We start from the raw sequence: 16,073 nt of genomic DNA, 5'->3' as shown, positions 1-16,073 counted from the left end.
TGCCTTCATTTTTATCTCCCTTCCTTTTCCTCTTTTTCATATTATCCTTTTCTCCTCCGTCTTCTCCACAACTCTCTTTTTCTCCTTCTCGTCTTTTCTCTCTATTGGCCCTTTTTCTTCTCCTCCCTTTGCTCTTCTACTCTCTTCCGTTTCTTCTTCTCACCTTCGTAGCCCTTCATCCACTCTTCATCCTTTTCTTCCTCTTTATTTTTCTTCTCCATCATCTTTAACCTACTTTCATTATTTCGAAAAAAAATTAAGTAGGCTTATGAGATTACCTTGCTGTCTGTGTATCACCCCTATCAAATTTTAAATATGTCAAATAATCTTTAAGAAACTTTTAATGAACATATATCATACACATTAGCCCCTCAAAACAGCTTACTTCATAAATCCGTCCCATCACTCTCTGTGTCCGTTTGTATATCCTTCATATCGTTGCTAGGCAACGGCCAGGTAAACACGTTCCTGCTGCAACGAATACACACAAAATTAGAAGAATTATTGAAAACGCCGTTTTCTGTACGGTTCCTTGCTGCATGAAAAAGAGTCTGTGGGTCTGTGTATTCCAGTTTTAGTGCAAGTGCAGCCAGAGCGGTGGTCTGAAGGCTCACAGAGCCGTCAGAGAGTAAAATATGGTCCTAACTCCCGTGGGAGTCGAAAGCAGGAATTAGTGTGCAGACAAGGACCAACATCAATTTACTGGATTGGACTAGACTCTTTATCCCTTATATTTGCTAGGCAACAACTCGATAAACACGTTCCCGAGGCAACAAAAACTGTTGAAGGCGTCGTTTTCTAAGAGGCCCGTGACCTATAAAAAGTAAACATGCAATTAGTTTTTACCAGAACTTCTTTTACTCCTTTTTCTCCTCTTTATACTCCATCCTCCATTTCTCCACAGCTTCATCTTTCTCTTCATCTTTCTATTCCATCTTATCTTCTTCCTTCTATTCTTTTCCTTCCTATTCCACCTTATCTAACTTCTCTATCTTATCTTCTTCCAGTGAACTACTCTTAAATTAATGTGTAGATACTAATTATAGATTATACAGGTGATTTCGCTGGATATCAACCTGTTCACGCCACTAGTCATTAGTATATCTAATGAGTAATCAGCACTTTAGCTTATAGAATTATGTAATATTCTGATTGCTAAAATTTATAAATAAAATAAAAAAAAATCTTCTTCCTTTTCATCCTGTTCTCCCTATTCCATGTTATCTTCCTCCTTCAATTCTTTTCCTTCCTATTCCGCCTTATCTAATTTCTCTATCTTATCTTCTTTCTTTCCCTTCATATAATTTTCCTATCCCGTCTTAACTTCCTCGTTCTTCACCCCGCCTTCCTCCTCTTCTGCTTCTATATCCTGGCCCACACAACCGCACAATTACGCATTCTGGGTTTCAAAGGGATATTTTGCGAGATGATAATCGAAATAGCCTTCTCTCCTAGACTTTATGCATACGAGCACAGTACACTTCATATATACAAATTAAGATCTGTTAAGTTAGACTTAGGTTAAACTTGGACACTTAGGGCAGTACATCAGAAACACCTGGAAAGCTTCGAAATGTGGTGTCGGAGAAGGATGGAGAAGATCTGTTGAACCGATTATGTGAGAAATGAAGAAGTGTTATTTAGAGTCAGTGAGCAGAGGAATATCCTACACGAAATAAGAAAACGGAAGGCTAATTGGATTGGTCATATCTTACGCGGTAACTGCCTTCTAAAAGAAGTTATCGAAGGAAAGATAGAGGGGCGGATAGAAGTGACCAGAAGACGTAAGAAGATGCTGGATGACCTTGGGGACAGAAGAGGATATTTTCATTTGAAGGAGAAAGCTCTAGATCGCATCAAGTGGAGGAACTGTTTTGGAAGAGACTGTGGACCTGTCGTCTTGACAGATTACAGATGAATGAATGAATGAATGAATGAATGAATGAATGAATGAATGAATGAATGAATGAATGAATGAATGAATGAATGAATGAATGAATGAATGAATGAATGAATGAATGAATGAATGAATGAATGAATGAATGAATGAATGAATGAATGAATGAATGAATGAATGAATGAATGAATGAATGAATGAATGAATGAATGAATGAATGAATGAATGAATGAATGAATGAATGAATGAATGAATGAATGAATGAATGAATGAATGAATGAATGAATGAATGAATGAATGAATGAATGAATGAATGAATGAATGAATGAATGAATGAATGAATGAATGAATGAATGAATGAATGAATGAATGAATGAATGAATGAATGAATGAATGAATGAATGAATGAATGAATGAATGAATGAATGAATGAATGAATGAATGAATGAATGAATGAATGAATGAATGAATGAATGAATGAATGAATGAATGAATGAATGAATGAATGAATGAATGAATGAATGAATGAATGAATGAATGAATGAATGAATGAATGAATGAGTGAATGAATGAAGTTAGTTTTGGCCAGTCACGGTAGCCGAGCGGTCTAAGGCATGCACTGTCTTCGGTCGCTCGGAAGCCTGGATCGCGGGTCCGAATCCCACTCAGGGCATGGATGTTTAGTTTTTGTGTGTGTGCGTTTTTCTGTGTTTGTGTACAGGTAGAGGCCTTGCGACGAGCGGATCACCCGCCCAAGAAGTCCTACCGAATGTGTAAGATGTAGAAAAACCGAAGTGAACGGCGAAGTTCATGGAGGTAGGCCTAGGCCCACTCTGGCTCTAGTGCCAAGGGAAAAAAAGTTAGACTTGTTGATTTTCCCCGCTTTCCTACATCTGCAATGAATTAACCGGAATGGACTGTGTTTCCCTGCGACCCTGGAACACAGCTACATAAATTGTGTAGCCAGAAGCCTCCACGAACCTACCACTGGAATTCAGTTGCTGCTGGGTACATGTCTCATAATGGAAACAGAGAGAGAAATATATTACGGTTCTTCCCCCAGTCTGTTTCAAGGACACGAGCTTCCGATACATATCTGTAATTTAGAACTTTGCACTTGGGAACAGGACGCGGGGTTAGTTCAATATAATAACGAATATACCGTCAACAGATATACGTAAACCTATACATACACACTCGAAAGCAAACACATGTGTGTTAACTCGTGGTGTTTGCCAATAAGATGTCGATGTTTCTGGACCTAACAGATCTGCGTGATGCTGAATGTCATAACCAGTGCAACGAGCTTTGCAAAGTACAGATTACAGATTGAGCTAGTCCAGTAGTTGAATCGCCAAAGCAGCTGTTCGGCAGATTCAGTTCCTAATAATAGTGTTTTACTTTTTGGCTCATTTCTTGACTCTATATCAACTACACATATCATTTCCGTCCTATTGTAGTTCTATTCGAATAATACATTGGATTGTCTCAGAGAAACAGGATGGGATGTTATGGACTGGGTTGATCTGCTTCAGGATTGTGGTCAGTAGAGGGCTCTTGTAAACACAGTAATAAACGATAAATGATACAAACTCCGTCCTAAGTGCAAACAATATACATTTATATGTCCTTGATCTTGCTCTTTCTACACTACATGTTTCGGCCTCTATCGGCCATCATCAGGTGTATACTCTTAACGTTGCTGCCACACTGAACCCAGTCTAAAACTTAACATTTAAAAACACAATGTCACGTTCTTCGTATTATCAACATCTACATCGTTGATATGTGTCTGGTATGTAGATTATGTTGCACACGTCAAACCCGATATTCTTGTAGTAGCACTCTAAAAATCTTTAGTTATGATGTTTTTAAAATCTTTTAAAATTTATATTAAATCTTTAGTTATGATGTTTTTAAAATCTTTTAAAATTTACTCTAAATTTAAAATTTAAAATTTAGAGAAAATTTTAAAAGATTTTAAAAACATCATAACTAAAGATTTTTAGAGTGCTACTACAAGAATATCGGGTTTGACGTGTGCAACATAATCTACATACCAGACACATATCAACGATGTAGATGTTGATAATACGAAGAACGTGACATTGTGTTTTTAAATGTTAAGTTTTAGACTGGGTTCAGTGTGGCAGCAACGTTAAGAGTATACACCTGATGATGGCCGATAGAGGCCGAAACATGTAGTGTAGGAAGAGCAAGATCAAGGACATATAAATGTATATTGTTTGCACTTAGGACGGAGTTTGTATCATTTATCGTGTAGAGTGCAACAGGATGCTTAAATATAATATTGTAAACAGTAATAAACCTTCATATTTCATATTTTGGGGGGAAATTCTCGAATAACTGAGCAATTGGTGGCCTTTAAAGGAGGACTGAGCTACATGGAGTTAATTAATTGGTTAATTAGTTATCTAATGTTATATAAACGATGCTTTCCTTCTTTTAGTTAGAAGAAAAAACTAATGTCGAGCCTAAATCACACATTACTGAATAATAACTTTCAATATTGTTGGAGGCGATAAACACTTCGGTGTTTATTGACAGAAGATAATTAGACCAGACAATGAATTTGCAAACAGCCCCGTTGAAGCCGCGATCAGTAATTGGAAACGATAAAATAACAAATAAAAGGTAATGGCATTTGCAGGCAAAATTACTCATTAATATGGAGATTGATTTTACGCAATGATGTAATTCAATTAATTTATAAATTTACACTTTTGGGGTTGTCAAATTTATCATTAGGGTGAGATTCACGTAGACAATACAGTTGAATGTTTTCACTTGAGACCATGTTTGGGAGTATGTTACGAAACAGAGGAGGAATAGACAGAAGTACAGCTGTATTACTCTGAGCATAGAACGGAAGCTTCTGGTTTGCTATGAAAGGAATTCCTAGAATAAAAGCTTTGGTGGTTGCAATTGTATTCATATTTTCGATTTCTTAGCAGCCTTACAAATAATAAAGATGAAAATCAGTATCATGTGTTACTATACTCAACATATTGAGCCAAACATATTGAGTCCGTTTAAATTCTGTACAAGTCTTCTTACTTTTAGCCAACTTTCCTTATTTCGACAAAACGAAACGAGACCAATGAGATAACATTTCTATTGGTGAATCCTTATATTCCCCTTTATCAAGTTTTGATTGTCTGAACCAAATTTTATGAAACTTGGAATGTAACTAGTGGCACCTGACCCATTCTTAACGGCATGCTTCATAAATCCTTAAGCGTAGTCAACATAGCGACTGGCTATGGGCTGGACGACCGAGGAGTCAGAGTTCGAGTCCCGGTAGGGTCAAGAATTTTCTCTCCTCCAATCGTCCAGACCAGCTCTGGGGTCCACTCATCCTCCTATACAGTGGGTACCGGAGGCTCTTTCGGGGGGGTAAAGCGGTCAGGGAGTGAAGCTGACCACACCTCCGACTAATGACGAGGTCAAGAAAATGTGGCTCTATATATCCACTCTCCCATACGTCTTCATGGCATAGTGCTTAATTAGTTAAAAACAGGGTCAATTTTACCTTGTTACGTTCTATCAGTGTGTGTACCTATATGTGAATCCACTTACTGTTGCTAAGCAACGTTACCACTGCAACGAGAGCACACGCAACAATAGAAGCATTATTGTACCCTTCGTCATTTATGCGGTCCGTATGTTATCCGGGAAAGTAGGCGATCAGGTCTCCCCGGAACTTGTTTTTTTTTCCTATGTACGCAACATTGGTCTGTATGAAATACTGTGATTCTGAAAAAAATCGATCAGGAAATTTTTGAAGGATTTAAAATATTTTAGCCAACATAAATAAAAATATATGTTTTTTTTAATATCGTCTGTCTCTTTCTCTGTAAAAATATACGAACGATTTAAATCCTCGCTAGCTCCTGAGCCGTTGAACGAATTTTACTCATGTTAAGTGTTCAAGAGATCGGTGCCCGGAGAATATGAACTTTCTAGCTCCAAATATAGTGGCCCTTCATATGGCCCCAAAACTCGAATGATTTTGATTAAATTTCGTTTGTTTTTGGAGACAATATCGGGAAATGGAATGCATAGGTGGTATTTTCATGAAATGACGATAGGTACACTGTGGGTCCAAAAGCGAAATGCCAGTTTTGTCCAAACTGACTTTATCTGTTTTATGGATTTCATTTTTTTTTTTTTATTTAGCAGCCAACGGTGGAGCAACGAGCAACAATGGATTTCGTTTGCAAAGCGATGTGTTTTGGAAAGTATTTGCAAAATATTTGCACAGATTTTTAATTTGGGTAGTGTAAATCATTGACTACAATATAATATCATTTGATACGTTCTGTAACACAGCAAATATGGCACCTATTTATAGAATATAATGGAAGTTGTCGATTTTAGTTACAGGCAGAGAAGAGCAGGAAAAAGTTTAATTCTCGTAGTGGCAACAAGAGAGAGAGAGAGAAAAAAACGTGGCATTTGACAGCTGTACAAAAGGAAATGTACACGGGGTTAGAAATAATTGATTAGGCACGTATATAAAATGGGTTCAAATTGATTGCTCGTAAAATGTACAGTTGACAATAGACGAAATATAAATCCGAAGAAGATTGTGCTCTTGAATGTGACGCCGTGTACACTGGTAAAATTCATTGACATTTCGGAGGAATATACTGCTTCCACTTTCAGGGTCGAAATGCAAGCCAAGCAAGTAACCAGGAAGAAATATGGATAAAGTACAGCGCTTTATTTTTTTCTTACGTGTTACTTGTTTAACTTTCTTCTCGACCTTGAAGATGGGGGAAATATGTTCATGTGAAATATTGGTAAAGTTCTTTCTTTTACACGATATACCTTAGACACTATGCTCCACTATACAGCCACATCTATGAAAAACTCAAATCCACAATACAAACCAACCGAAGAAGTCTAAATATAAAACTGCCCATGAACAACCGTAATCGGGGTACGAATCCTTGCCCGCAGATCGCTAATCCTGAATGAGGAGCTTCGTCGTTTTCGAAAATTTCCCCAAAAAAACAAAGCTGGGATTTCAAGTGTTTCAAATTCGGATCGACTCCTTCCTCCCTCAATCTCCTCATACATCATTCTATCTATCTATCTATCTATCTATCTATCTATCTATCTATCTATCTATCTATCTATCTACAGCCCTTGTGAACCTCAGTCACTTTTTCAGTTNTTTACTCGTAGTGTGTATAGGCTGTAGTCGTATTTTAATATATTGGCTATAGTTTTTAAATTAAAAATTTTAAATTTGCTTGTCTCGTGACTTGTCATATCGTCCACATTACTCGTGAGTACAGAGAGTCACACGAGCACGAGCACGAGCACGAGTAATGTGGACGCGCCTTTAGACCGCGTGGCCACTGTGATCAGCGCATCATTCATCGCTAAATATTCATTATAGTAGATAAAGAAAGGTTAAAGGTTCATAAACCAGGAATAAAATCACAGAACATGGCCGTCATAACTGAATTTTATTTTGGAATAAGTTCTCATAGTTGTTGTTATAAAGACTTCTATCTTCAGGATTGAAAATCTACAGACGATTCGGAGCAACAGGTCGCCCCCATCTTCAAGGTCGAAGAATAAGCCAAACAACAGACCAGCATGAAGCTCTGCTTGCAAACCGGCTTCATGCTGTTTATTTTCTTGGCTTAATTAATCGAATCTTAAGATGGAGGCGATACGTTGCTCCGAGCTCTCGATTTATTTCCAACGGACTACACAGCGTTAGATCTCAAAAGGCTGAAATCTCAATTCTGGAATTCCCCGTAGTAGCAACTACATGACTCGCATCTGATTTATGTGACCGGCAGTTACGTGTACACACATCTGCCCTACTTTCTGTGTCTTTACGATCTTCCTTGCACTACTACTTCAGGTTTAGTGTCGAGCGCGTCTGTGCTGCTCTTACTTGACGAAAATTGACACTTTACCTTAATTATAACAGGTACAACATGTAGCACGCATGCTAAAAAAAGAAATGTATATAGAGTTGTGGCTGGAAACCCCTTGGAAATAAGATAATTCACAAAACCTACGCATAAAAGGGAGGAAAATATGTTAAAATGATATAAATGTAAAGTTGTGCCTGTGCTTAACTAATTAAATATAATATCATGAAGGCGTATAGGGGAGTATATATATAAATCCTCGACAGTAGCTGGAGGTGAGTGGTCAGCTTCACGCCACTGTTGCTTTATTCCCGGTACCTATTGGATAGCAGGTTGGGTGGACCACATATTCGGTCTGGATGACGTGGAGAAGAGAAAATTTTTAACCCCACCGGGACTCGAACTCCGACCCCACGGTTGTCCAGTCCGTAGCCAGTCGCTATACCGACTGCGCTATTCCGGTTCCTATATTGAAATGATAGTTATGCTGCTGGTTCATTGAACTTAATAATATAACATGGATTCCCACTGCTAGGCAGCGGCTCTATAACTTAGTTCCAGCGAAGAGAGATTCTTGGTAAAAAAAACTCGTTGCTGGGAAATGCTACAACAATACTCTACAAGAATGAGACGTGTTCTCTTTGTGGTCGTTGTGGAGTCTATATAAACACAGTCTGTAGCTAGGATTCTATCTCAGTTCGTAGTTGAGAGTACAAGGACGAGAATGGAGCATGTCCTGGTGAATACTGAAGAATAGTGATAGCTCTATAATTGACTGTAATTGTGAAGAAGTGTTCAATAAGCCCAATCATCAAATCTAGAAGCCGTTATTTTCGTCACGCGTACCACTCCCCCCCATTCACATTACAATACCATGAAAGCTACGGAACAGTAGAGATACAAGTCCCCACATTCTTAACATCGACACTAGATGTTGGTGAGTGATAAGTTTCAAGTCCCTTCAAATTCATTCTTAGAAAAGCAGCCCCCGGTACCCTTTAGGATCTAAGTATGCCTTAGTGCCAGTGGCCGCGCCATAGCTCAAGCGGTTAGTCGCTGGCTTCCCACCGCGGCGGCCCAGGTTCGATCCCGGGTCTGGTCAAGTGGGAATTGTAGTGGGCAAAGTGGTGCTGGGGCAGGTTTCCTCCGAGTCCTTCGGTTTCCCCTGTCAATCTTCATTCCACCAATTGCTCCACAATCACCCTCACCTATCGTCTGGGGCTGGTACAATAGGCCAAAAGTGGCCACAGTACAAGGGACTCAGTCCCACCTCAGTAGCAATAAGGAATGCCTTAGTGCCGATGTATGAGCAGTGACGAGAAATATATTTCTCCTTCTCGGGGATTGAATCCCCACAGCTCAGCCATTCAATAACTAAGCTATAGCGGATCGTACATAAAGTACATTTTGTAGAAAGAATCTGTGAAGATGTCAGCCTGCTTTAACGCGATAAGGCTTGCTTATAATACAGTGTTGCTTAGATGAAAGCTGAAACATTTCTGTCCTCTTTGCTGCTTTCTTCATATTCGCTTCCTACATGGCTTTTTCTTCAACTCTACAGAAGGAAGCTACAGGTCTCCCAGACACGTAAATTCACTTTCAACTGAATGTACGGCACTAGATCTCAGAAGATATAATCTTCGTACCACCGCTGTGAGGTCCTCAAGACCTCAAAGAAGAAAGTTTCTAACACGGACAAATAATTATCAAATAATCCATGGTGATTCCATTAATGCATAGATATTTGGTTAGCTGACTAGTCTGTATGTCAGAGGTAATCTCTCGCAATATATTTTACCTGTTAAGCTCATTCATAGAAACTACATACATAAATCACAAAAGTAAAACATTCTTTAATATTAAGCAGAAAAGTCAGAATAAAAACGTGAAGAGAGATTAATTCTCTTTAAAATTAGTCTGAAACAGAAGTGCGGTAACTGATATTTATGGGGCAGGTCACAGATGGGAATTCTTGGGTGTAAGTCTTAATGCCAGATTAATTTATGGTGAGCCATTCTTTACGGGCGGTGAAGTGAAATCAAGGAAGAAACCGCACACGGGCCTGCGAAACTGAACCTTAAGGAAGAATGAAATAAATATTGGCTTCTCAATAGGAGAATGATGAACTGAGTGAAGGTTTCTTATTATTAATTTCGATATTATTTTAAATTTTTCATCTATTTAATATATATATAAACAGGAAGAAATTAAAAGAAGATTGAACTCGGGCAATGTTTGCTACCACTCAGTCCAGAACAATTTTTCTTCACGTCTGCGGTCTAAAAACTTAAAAATTAGAATATAGAAAACTATAATTTTGCCTGTGGTTCTGTATTGATATGACACTTTGTCTCTGACATTAAGGGAGGAACATAGACTGAGAGTGTTTGACAACAGGATGCTGAGGAGAATATTTGGACCGAAGAGAGATGAAGTGACAGGAGGTTTGAGAAAACTGCATAATGAAAAGCTTCATTACTTGTACTCTTCTCAAAGTATAATTAGTTTGATGAAATCAAGGAGGATGAGGTGGGCAGGGCATGTAGCACGAATGGGGAGAGACGAATGCATATAGGATACTGGTAGGGAAGTCAGGAGGAAAGGGATCACTGGGAAGACCAAGGCGTAGGTGGGTAGACAATATTAAAATGGATCTTAGAGAGATAGGATGGGATGGTATGAATGGGATAAATTTGGCTCAGGATAGGGATCAGTGAAGGGCTCTTGTGAACACGGTAATGAACCTGAGGGTTCCATAAAATTTTTTGAGTATCTGCATAATTGGCTGCTTCTCAAGAAGGGCTCAGCTCCATGAGTGAGTGAGTTACTTAGTTAAATAAGGAGCCGGGGTAGCACAGTCGGTGTAGCGACTGGCTACGGGCTGGACCACCGAGGGGTCGCAGTTCTAGTCCCGGTAGGGTCAAGAATTTTCTCTTCTCAAAGTCATTCGGACCGGCTCTGTGGTCCACCCAACCTCATATCCAATGTGTATCGGGAGTAAAGAGGCTGGAGAGTGAAGCTGACCACTCGCCCTTAAATAGTGCCGAAATCAAGACAATGTGGATCTATACATCAATTCCCCCATACATCTTCATGGCTTGTGTTTGATTAGTTAAGTACAGGGACAACTTTACTCTTTTTACTTTGATTAATAAGGGATTCCATGGCAGAGAATCTTCCTTGGAAAGTCGATAGTTATTGACTTCGTCAAAGAAATTTCCTCAATGAAGAGTTGTATCTGCGGGTACATAACACAGCCTGGTCCACTGAGAGTCAGTTGACGTTTGGGAGGAGGATCTCCCATTTCAGGATAGAAAAATAAGTCAAGCAAGAAACCAAAATTAATTAAGCTACAAGCAGGGTTTGCTGTATATTACATGTAGTTACTATAGGATTCTGACGATGGTGTATAACACACTGATATATTGGGTTTTTGGACTTTATCCATCGTCCTGGTTTTTAAGATAACTAATAAAAACACGACGTTTCGGAAACTGGATCTGTTTCCGTCCTCAGGTGAAGGAAAACACCTATTCTGTTGGGTCCGTGATTGAGTCCAGTGATTGAGGCTAGCTCTTTCTAACGGACCCAACAGAATAGGTGTTTTCCTTCACCTGAGGACGGAAACAGATCCAGTTTCCGAAACGTCGTGTTTTTATTAGTTATCTTAAAAACCAGGACGATGGATAAAGTCCAAAAACCCAATATATCAGTCTGTATATTACATGCCTGCACTTGCTGGCTTCTTGCTCTCATTATACTTCAATAATGAAAATGGAATATTCTTTATAAACGTTTGCTGACTTTCACAAGAATATTAATACACTGATGCATAGCCAAGAAGAAAAAACTCTCCAAAGAGAAATGAATTGGAAAAACGTGAAAGAAAGATGACGTGGCCTAACTTGAAGACTTGAGTGACAGTGAAACCACAAAAACCCTTGACCCTCAAGAATATTGAGGAGGATTACTATCCATTCGACCATGATATTCGGCAGGATTTCATTTGAAATTTATGTGTAAGGTTACATGGGTTCATGTAGCACCGATGCAGAATTTTATTGACAATTTAAAGATTTCATATCTAATTTTTTTATTTAAAAAATGAAGCTCCATTAGCTCTCCCATCACGTTCGGCGTTTTCTATATGTAGCAAAGGATTTCTCCCGCATACCTGCGCCACGGGATTAATATCGCAGTAACAACAAGGCGTGCAGACCATTTAGGTTCCAACAAGGAATACGGTATGGGCACTGCCCGGGGATGTTCCTACTGACTGTACGAAAATGTTGATCCTCTTTAAAGGGGAAGTATTTAACGTGTCAGGGAATTTCTCTTGTGACATATACGTAACTGAGAGCTTAATACGCCTGTTAATCTATACGCGTATGGGCCCAATAAAAGAAATGAGACAGACTGAGTGACAACACACTACAGGCAATAATATTGGAGCTAAGGGAAACATACTTTTACAGTAATTTGACCGGTTTATAGCCTACCTGCACTATACGTTTACGATCCTTTAAAATGGTGCTTAACCCTAGAAATGACAAGTCACATAAGACAACAATACAGAAACTAAGGGAAAGGACTTTTACAGAAAATCGAAAGAGGTTTAGGGTCTCCTTGCACTAGGGCACATTAGAGTGATGTTTAAACCCAGAAATGGCATATAACTACAGCCAACAATACTGAAGCAACAAGGAATGAGCTTTTACAGAAATTCGAATGGGATTTATACTACAATACACTGTTAAGTTATTTTAACCCGAGAAATGCCAGAATTAAAGTCAACTGCCAAAAATTTAACTTCTCAGATCTGCTCTCCTTTCGTGGATAGAAAATGTATCAACACTCCCCAAGGCCTCAAATGTAGGGAAATGTTTTCTTCGTGCATTTCTTGATTGTGTACTTGAAATGAAAAGCGAAAAGATATAGGCCAGAAGACGCAAGAATTCTTCTGATCGCCACAATTTTTCAACATTTGATTCTGATAGGGTTAGAATGAACTGGGCATGGTGACCCAAGGTAGAAAAAAGAAAATATAACGAATTTTAATTAAGGGATGTCTCTTGAGAATGATCTATTTTGAAGAAAAATATGAACTTGTAAAAACAAAACAAAAATTTACTTTAAGAAAATTGTTTTTTTTTTTTTATAAATCACTATTTAGGAGTACTTAGACAACATGTCGGATTAGTTAATAGTCAGAGAGCTAGACGGGTGATATTTGCTACCAATTAGTCCAGAACCTTTTGTCTTCTCATCTGCTGTCTAAAAACAAAAAATTAGAATAGACAGAACTGTAATTTTGCCTTTGGTTCTGTATGGGTGTGAAACTTTTTCTCTGACATTAAAGGAGGAACATAGACTGAGGGTATTTGAGAACAGGGTGCTGAGGATAATATTTGGAACTGTGATTTTGCCTCTGGTTCTGTATGGGTGTGAAACTTGGTCTCTGACATTAAAGGAGGAACATAGACTGAGGGTATTTGAGAACAGGGTGCTGAGGAGAATATTTGGAGATGTAGTGACAGGAGGTTGGAGAAAACTGCATAATGAGGAGCTCCATAACATGTACTCTTCTCCAAGTGTAATTAGAATGATGAAGTCAAGGAGGATGAGGTGGGCAGGACATGTAGTACGAATGGGTAAAAGACGAATACATATAAGATATTGGTGGGAAAGTCAGAAGGAAGGAGAACACTAGGAAGACCAAGACGTAGGTGGGTGGATAATATTAAAATGGATCTTAGAGAGATAGAATGGGATGGTATGTATTGGATTGATCTGGCTCAGGATAGGCACCAATGGAGGGCTCTTGTGAACACGTTAATAAACCTACGGGTTCCATAAAATGCTGGGAAGTTCCTGAGTGGCTGAACAAATGGCGGTTTCTCAAGAAGGGCTCAGCTCCATGAGTGAGTGAGTTAAAATAGTGTTTTTTTTTCGTTGATAAAAATTGAATCCAGTTATTAGAATTTTCCATTATCCAAACCACATTTTCATTAATTCATTCAAATAATATTCGTTCTACTGCAGTTAGAATTTTGTTGAGAGACTTTCTGAGAAAGAATATGAGATAACATTTCGATACATCTTAAGGAAAGAGTTTTGTAGGGCTGAATGTCCATAGAACTGGCTCAGTAACAAGCCCAATAACGGTGTTTGGTACTAGAAGTACAGGAACTTTAGGTTGTGCTATTAGAGAGCTAGCTAAAATGAACAACAAAGAAGGAAACAAATGAACACATACCTGAGTATGGCAACGAGTGTAGAAGGCATACAGATGACACACAGCGTAATGTCCGAAATCGTGAGGTTTACAATGTACAGGTTCCGTGCAGTATGCATTTGCGTCCTCCTTGCCACCACGAAACTCACAAGCAGATTAGTCACCAGTCCTGCCACCATTAACACGGCATACACTATGATCAAGGCTACTTCAGCATGGCCGCCCAAGTCCCTATCTTCCCGCTGTCTTTCACTCAGCAAGATCCGCAGAGCTTCGTCGAGACTGAAGTTGAACAGCGGAAACTGCTGCAGCGATGTATTGAAATGCGAGTTCGAATCGGGCGTAAGTGACTGAATTCGGTCATCCATTAGGAGTAATCTCTGAATTTCCGCTCTAGTAGACGCTTCATGCAGATCCTCACAAGAGGAGGACGAAACATCATAACTCATTGCAGTTCTGGGTCACTTGACATTCTTTATAATTGTCCATAAGGGCTTCTAATTTTGACTTTATTTCCTTATATAAATTTAAAGTAAAATTTCCACATGAAATTGTTAGATAATTCTTGTACACATATGCTATTACATTTTGTTAGATTTTACTGTTTTTCGCTGTATAATTCAAAATATATATGTTTCATATTGATCTTTGGTGTATCTTAAAATATTGATTTAAATTTAATGTCTTAAGTGTCTTTTGATTAATCTTCTTTTTATCACTCAGAACATTATGTACATCTATAATATTTATATTTATAGAGTCTAAAATAATAAGAATTCAAACACTTCCTGTTAACTTCGATAACATTTTGCCTTATAATAACCATAAATAATGTAATCTATTCCATTTTGATATGAAACAGTTCCAGCCTAAATATTTACGAAAGTTACTTTGTTCTTCTGAAAATAATTTTCAAACAATTTTTCTTATTTTAGAGAAAATATTGAAGTATTTATAATAATAATTGTAAGTATGCATAAAATATGTATAGTATAAATATATATTGTTTTTTACCTTATTTAGTCAAATGAGTTACGTGTCAAGAAAGAGTGACCTGTGTTAACAGCTGTACCGATCACAAAATAAAAATAAATTGTTATGTTTTTGTTATAAATGCTCCTCACTGTTCCAGAACAACAAATAGAAATTCACTCAAATCTGTTCTTGAGCCACTTTCTTTTATTGCAAAAAACAACAGAGTGTGTTATTGTCAATTCTGCATCCCTTCGGAATCACTTCTACCAGTTAAAGGCAAACATTTTTGATGTAACAAACCTTAACAACACACAATTAGTGAGTATGATATTTACTAAAATGGAAGAGAAGTACGTCCAGATTTAACCCAGTTAATTACAATTATGTTATTACGTGGTACGTGCACTTTTAGAATGAAGTAATTCTCTGCACAGTTAATCTATCTCCCAGATTTTATAAACTAGGCAAACAGAAAGATATCTCCAATTGTGCATTGTTTTCGCTTAAAATATACCACATAAGCACTGACTTTAAACTTTGTTTATTGTTTACTGTAAATAAAAATATATCACCACTCAAAATAAATTCCATAAATAATTTATGTGTCAGTAACGCCAATTTTCAGGTACACTGGAGTTCGCAGAATATCCTTAATATTATCCGACACAAAAATCTGCCTTCACTTCATAATGATTCTTAATTAATAATAACAACATGCACGATTATATTTAAACTGTGGGAAGAAACAAATATTAAGAAAATAGCTGTCCTAGTCAGTAATTTCAACAATCAGTTCACCTGTCAGTACGAATAATGGTGAATTATATGTAAATACAAAGACGGAAAAAAATATCAAAACACTTCACAAATTTATTAAGTCACACCAGAAACTTTTATGTAGATAACAACCACTGAATCATATTCGATATGATATACAAAAGGCTGAAACTAAAATTAAAGGTGAACATATAACAAATTATGTTTTCCATCATTAATTTTTGATCAGCACTCGACCAGTGCTAACCCATTCGTTTACACGAGCAGT

General features: G+C 37.8%; 1 protein-coding gene across 1 annotated transcript in view; it reads right to left on the bottom strand.

Annotated features, from left to right (window-relative positions):
* The window catches only part of LOC111873334 (neuropeptide F receptor), a 72,261-nt gene extending 57,562 nt beyond the window's left edge, over window positions 1-14,699 (bottom strand). The window contains exon 1 of the mRNA XM_023867975.2: window positions 14,075-14,699. Within this exon, the coding sequence (XP_023723743.2) occupies window positions 14,075-14,502 (428 nt within the window). The 5' untranslated portion in view covers window positions 14,503-14,699. The remainder of the gene's footprint in view (window positions 1-14,074) is intronic.
* Between the last annotated feature and the right edge of the window lie 1,374 nt (window positions 14,700-16,073).

Source organism: Cryptotermes secundus, unplaced genomic scaffold (assembly GCF_002891405.2).
Source record: "Cryptotermes secundus unplaced genomic scaffold, Csec_1.0 scaffold317, whole genome shotgun sequence".
NCBI classification, from domain to species: domain Eukaryota; kingdom Metazoa; phylum Arthropoda; class Insecta; order Blattodea; family Kalotermitidae; genus Cryptotermes; species Cryptotermes secundus.
Note: the sequence above shows the minus strand (reverse complement) of the source record. Positions and strands in the feature narration are given on the sequence as shown.